A 6,519-nucleotide genomic window follows, 5' to 3' on the forward strand; every position below is an offset into this window, starting at 1 on the left:
GGGTTGGCTGCCAATATAAAAGTGTAAACTATTAAGAAACATGATGGGGCAATCCAGTGCCAGGCTCATTCCTTACCTTCCTAAAGGTAGCGTTAATCATTTCATATTACTGTATTAGATTGCAAAAATAGATGCGTGGGAATTCATGGAGGCCCAGCTGATGAATATTGTTTCCGCTTGGAAATGTATTTTTGCATGCTTTCAAAATGTCTCTGCCTGCAGTATTTAGAGTTTAAAGCCAATTAGAGGGAAAACCTGACTCTGTAAAGAATGACCAAGCATCCCTGAAACAAAGCCTTGCATATGACCGTGAGGGCCTGAAGTCATTACGACAACGACATTACAAGTCAGATCTCATCAGACGCCACACACTGACGTCCGGAGGGCACAGCGGGTATGTGGGCCGGAGTGCCAGCTCTAAATGGGATTCTTATCCCAGAATCTCTCGTCGCCATCAGAGTCTCTGCCGAAGATGCAACGCGCCATATCTGTAACTTCATTAAACGTGTCCATTACATCACTGGGAGCCTGTATTAGATCAGCCCAGGGAGCGGATTTAATCAGAGTTCATTGAGGTAATATCATCAAATGGACGCATCTCTTGTCTGCGTCACTTCTGATATATTTCCTACACTTGATGTGTGAGATCATTGCCATATTATGATCTTTAATGTGACATTACATTTCAATACAGCCATTAAGAGACTACGTCTTTTTTAACTAGGTGTTTTCTATTTGAACATGAAGCGATTTAGTCACAGGATTTAAATCTGACGCAAGATGAACCCTAGGCAGTAAAAGGCGTTGGGAGTTTGAGCAAACATCACAAGGTCCTTATGGGACATCATTTAACTGGGAGTTGACATTGTAAACCACCACACCCTTAACCAGCGGAGCTAATCATCGCTGTTGTGGCAGGGGATTTTCTATATGAGGGCAGGGAGACGGAGGTAGCTGGGTTAAAGGTCACAGTAACGGATTAGGTGTCCAAGACATTCAGGGCTTCAATAGGCTGTAAGTGACAGAGCGGGGGAGAGGTGTGTCTTTGCGTGTCTATGTGTATGTGTATGTGCGTGTGTATTTGAGAACAATCCTCAAAGGAGGCTCATCAAACATCCAGAGGGAAGCCAGGATAGAGCTCTGTGGTACCCCAGGGGCCTTCAAGCCATCTGCTGCCCCAAGGCTAATACCCCAGCAGACGCTTCAGCCTCCCCTGGTTCAGCCGGGGATGGACAGGAGGGAGGGTATCATGTGGGGTGGAATGGAGGAGTTGGAGGATTCTTTTACCCCGGCAGGGTGCATCAGGCTTGTGGTAGGACTAACCTAGGGGTGTGGCTCGATGGGTTGTGGAGATTTTCAACAGAAGGTGGATTAGTAGAGGCAGTGAACTGCAATTGGGTAGATAGCTGAGGGCATCTGGAGTGTGAAGGAGCCTAACTCATCGGAAAAAGGCACAAGATTTTACTGAACATATTACACTATTTGACTTTGTCTTTCTTGTGTAAATAAGAACAAGTCTATCTAAGTGCTCAAAAAAGCTGATAGTACTTGTTTTAACAAGTGGGGAAGAGGCATACAAGTGGTTAGAGTCTGTGATTGGGAGGCATTACGGCAGACCATCGCATAATGAATTAATCGTTGAAGTATCATTAGTGTGTGTCATGGGTTATAATAATAAGACTAGAATTACCATCTCATATCCCAATCGTTTCTCATATACGGAATGTTCGATTTTTCACTCCACTGGTAACGTAACCTCCTGTGGAGGTCGGAGGGGAGTGAAGTATTGTGTGTGTGTGTGTGTGTGTATGTAACTGGATTTCTTATGGAGAGTAACATGAGACAGCCCATGGGAATAGCGAGAGACAATCTCTTTAAAGAACAAGAGGGAAAAGACAAAAACAAGACAACAACAAAAAGCCGGACTCAAAATCGGACTTTCAAATATATCCAGAAATATTCAATCATTGTAACTTACGACTGATGGACACTGCAGTTGTAGAAGACAAAGTCGACACTGGCAAACTTCTTGCCCGTCTCCTTGGACTTCAGATAGAGCTTCACCACCCGCATGTCACCTACACCAAACGGATACATGAAAATAAATGTATTTAGAATATTACCATTCTCTAACGGTTTAAAGTTTTAGAGAAAATATAACCAAAGACCTGAAACATCGACCAAAACAACTTTATTTATTCACAGGGAACAAATATGACAAATAGAATCTATATTAAAACTATTTATTCATCGATAAAATGTCACACCTTAAATTTGAATTCCAAGTGTGTGACCTCCACAGATAACACGCACACACAAAGAAACACTGTAGCTTAGCAACACACCGCTCATGTCACACCCACAGTAGGGTGGCATTAAAAATAGCTGCACCAATCAGTGTTTGGATGCCAGAGCTGATGAGAACTCATAATGGGGCATAATGGGCTCAGTTGAAGAACTACTGAGATGTCGCTTTGAAGAAACTTAGAGCACACTATCTGACATGTTTTCAGTGCTTTGAATAGGGATACCAAACAACTTTTTATCGTTTGTGGCTTGACAGAATTGGACATGAAACAGGTGCATAATCTCCGCACAAAAAAGATATTTTTAAATATAACAATAAACCACACTGAAGTCATGCTTTGAAAAGAAGCTAGGAGCATAACCAGTGTCATTTAGATAGAAAAAATTTAATAAAATGTAACTGACAACAGTGCATTATGCATGATAATGGGAAATCAAAAACAGTTGTATTTTTAGTAGATTAATGTAGAACTGTGTTTGTGGCTTTGGAAGGGAATAGCTGATTGTTATTGGTGGTGACCGAAGGTATTCTGAATATAGACACACTAAACAACTCGTTTGGTAACATAAAAATTCAGTTCTAGCTTTCTCTAATCACAAAAAGAGCCTCTTATGAGTAGACACATCAGCACATGGTGATGAATATACAGGATATACAGTGCTACAGATGGACAGAGGAGAGGGAAAAGGTGAGAAAGAAGAAAAAGTGTCAAATGGAACATGGAGTACCAATCACCATAACTACCCTATAAGGAGTTAATTACTAAATTCATCAAAAGTATCGCCGAAACTTCCCATATCTACACCCTGCTACCACCCAGTGACCTCACTACCCCCTCCCTGTCCCGACCTTTGTTCCTTGTGATGGGGATAATCTCCCGGACAGAGGGAGACAGGCAGAAGATGTGTCCACCCTGGATCTGTCCCTCCGTCTCCACATAGTCCTCGAAGGAGCAGTTGACCCCTGCTGACAGATCAGGCACGTTACGAGCCTGGAGGACCAGCTAGAGAACAAGAAAGAGAGAGACAATCAGTACCAGATCAATGAAAGGACATGGTGTACATGGCTTGTTATAAGATATGACATGAGGGTTAATGGGTGTTGGAGAGGGGGTGGGTGGGGGTGGGTGGGCACATTAAAGCATTGGTATGAGTATATGTGACAGCAGCAGGAATAAAGGGGGTCAGTGCTTGTGTGTGTGTACATGTGTGAGTCAGTATGAGTAGCTATTGCAGCAAGGTTATTGTGTTTGTGTTAATGTGCAGTGAGAGAGTGAGGCAAACTGTAATCAGTCAAACCTATGTGGTTACTTTGAGGAGCTGCTGACAGAATGAGAGCTCTCTCACACACACACACACACACACACACAGACAGACACACACACACACACACACACACACACACACACACACACACACACACACACACACACACACACACACACACACACTCGCTTTCATGACTTCAATGTCAAGAGTGAGAAAAATAACTTCCTTGTTAAATCTACATGTAGCTGTTATTTATTGATTAAATGGTACCACTACATACCTGGACTTCCGACATGGTAACAGAGATATTTCTTGGCTGAACAGTGAGCTCCACACACTGCCTCTGGTCGGAGGCAAACCTCTGGGGCTCTCCGGCTCGTTCACACCGGTCCTTACGTGAACAACTAAGGAGCGGCAACAAATAAGGAGGAGACAGTAAGGACAAAGGGAAAGAAAAGGAGGAAAGGGGAAAATTAGGAGATGGATAAGAAGAGAGGTTAGGACAGAAGGAAAGAATAAACAGATGAGTGAGACAGAAGATGAGGGGAGGGGAGGAGAGAAGAGATGGAGAATATGAGCAACTGTTAAGCTAATATGACAATCATATTAAGATGACAAACTTGCACAGCCATCACCGTCACACAGAAATGGGAGCAATAACCGAAGACAAATAGGCTAATAGCTTTCCCCAGCCATTACTGTAGGCCTTTACATCATTACCTTATTGGCCCCGACATTTGTGCAAGAAACGCTTAGCTTTTTGAACATCCAGTCCCCCTCATCTTTTCAGTTTACAGTTATACTCAAGTCAAACTTCTCATGAGATATACAGGCAATCATTAAAGTTTCCCTGAACCGTAAAAATGATACAATTCCTACCAGCCGCATATCAATGGGGTCAGCAATTTCCCTTGCTTATTACAAGCCAACTGATCGTGCTAAAATTGAGCATACAACCCTGTATTGTGGCGGTTTTACTATTAGCTATTCATAATACACCTTTACGCTAACAACTGGTCCCGGTGGGGGGAGGAAAGTGCTGATGTGGCATTTGGCGAGGCCTTAACAATAAGACGGAGGCAAAAAAAAAAATGCTAACTGCCTCCTCTGAGCAGCAGCCCCCCCCCCCATGCCCTTTTTAGTTAGCCTTCACTCGAGCTCAGCAAGAAAAAGCTGTCGCCAGGCACTCCCTCTGGAGTCACCAACTTGTGCGTGCACGCACGCACGCAGGCACACGCACTCACACACACACACGCACACGCACACGTACACGTTTTCTCATTATGGAAGAGAAAACGTTTTCCTTCTTCCGGTTCTCTTGTGTGTGACTGTGTGAATTTGGTTTTATAAAGTGTGCCCATTTGTCTAGAAACACCTGCATGCCTGTGTGTTTGTGTTCAGTTCCACTGTTGATTGAAACTACCATAACGTTTAATAAGTTGTGACTAAAAGCACCTGAGAGCTGAAACGAGGTGTATAAATAATGTGTCTATTAATACCAATTTGCCTGCAAGGGCCTCGGCCGGATTTGGCAAGGAAATAAATGAGCGAGCTGTATTCAAGAAGGTCAAAATGTGCACAAATGGAAGGATATCACTGGATCACCATCATGAAATGAAATAACTGGAGAAACAAAGGTGTGTGTGTGTGTGTGTGTGTCTTGACAAAAGACAGGTTGGTGATATGTTTTGTAAGTTTAATTAACGCACAGTAAGATGGCATTATGCCAAATGCTTGAGGTGTTCCAACTGCGGTTCAACATCCTGTCACCTTTCAATAACAAGCAAGTGTTCTCAGACTCTCCTGTGTGCATACACACACACATCCTCAAGTCAAAGTGAGGAAATAGAGAGATTACATGCAAATACAAAGTTACTATGTATCACTACATTTGTGACAGTGATTTGATTTATTTTCTAAACATACAAACTAGAAACCTCCACAATCTAATCCTAAACAGTAATCTTAAAGCAAACATAAAACCTAATCCACAAACTAAACACTAGAAGTGACTAATCATTAATCTGGTGCCAAAAGGTTCCTACATGAGTATTAAAAAGTACACGAGCAAGTACAACCTTAATACCACTAAGATAAATGAGAGTGACAGTGATGTTGGCTGCCAAGTTGTGTTGTTATTTATGTGCTACAAACCGGTTTAGCCAGTTGACATCCTTTAAAAGGATATCTGTATCTCTACTGACAGGGAGCTTTCGAGTTGTAGAAGTTAGATTTTTTTCTATGAATCATAATTATGTGACTAATTAAAAAGGTGTTAGAGGCATTTTACTGAAGTTATAACAAGGAGTTAAAAATAGTTCCCGGGGGCAACACAGTCTACATTCAAAGCAACAACAGGCTGCCTACTTTTCTACTGTGTGCAATGTTTAGTTTCTCTATAAATGTCTTGTACATGGTCAACACTTTATGAGGTAAAAAGAAAGAGTCAGCTGTTTAAAAGGTATAGCAGTTGATTAAACATTACATCAACAATCACCTTTTAATGCAGGTCAGGATGCGGAGGGGGCTGGGACACTTCCGTGTTTAACATTTCAACAACAGAATTTCAGAAAACGGTACTTCTGAATACCATGGTCTCTCTAAGATTGAGCATGTTAGGTCTTCAAAAAGCATAATTAAATGCAAAACCTAGTTACACTGAAAAAGTCTCAAATGAAAGTAACTACAGACATCTTCACGGTTGTAGACAACCACAAAAAGCCCCAAGGCCAGACCACACATTTGTCCACATTCTCCATTCTCTACAAAAGCTCTCAAAAATGCACAGATGATTGGTCATGGTCATTGGTCTAAACACTTCCTTCACAATTATCTATGATACAATGCAATGGGAGGGTACCTCGGTAAATTAATGTGTGTGTGTGTGTGTGTGTGTGTGTGTGTGTGTGTGTGTGTGTGTGTGTGTGTGTGTGTGTGTGTGTG

At 42.2% G+C, this 6,519-nt stretch overlaps 1 protein-coding gene across 1 annotated transcript in view; it reads right to left on the minus strand.

Annotated features, from left to right (window-relative positions):
- LOC117943400 (plexin-A1-like) overlaps positions 1–6,519 on the minus strand; it is a 191,797-nt gene that overhangs the window by 83,971 nt on the left and 101,307 nt on the right. The window contains exons 5-7 of the mRNA XM_034869500.1: positions 3,857–4,157; positions 3,158–3,311; positions 1,979–2,078 (exon numbers count right to left, since the gene is read on the minus strand). Of these exons, the coding sequence (XP_034725391.1) occupies positions 1,979–2,078; positions 3,158–3,311; positions 3,857–4,157 (555 nt within the window). The remainder of the gene's footprint in view (positions 1–1,978; positions 2,079–3,157; positions 3,312–3,856; positions 4,158–6,519) is intronic.

Source organism: Etheostoma cragini, chromosome 4, assembly GCF_013103735.1.
Source record: "Etheostoma cragini isolate CJK2018 chromosome 4, CSU_Ecrag_1.0, whole genome shotgun sequence".
Lineage (NCBI taxonomy): Eukaryota > Metazoa > Chordata > Actinopteri > Perciformes > Percidae > Etheostoma > Etheostoma cragini.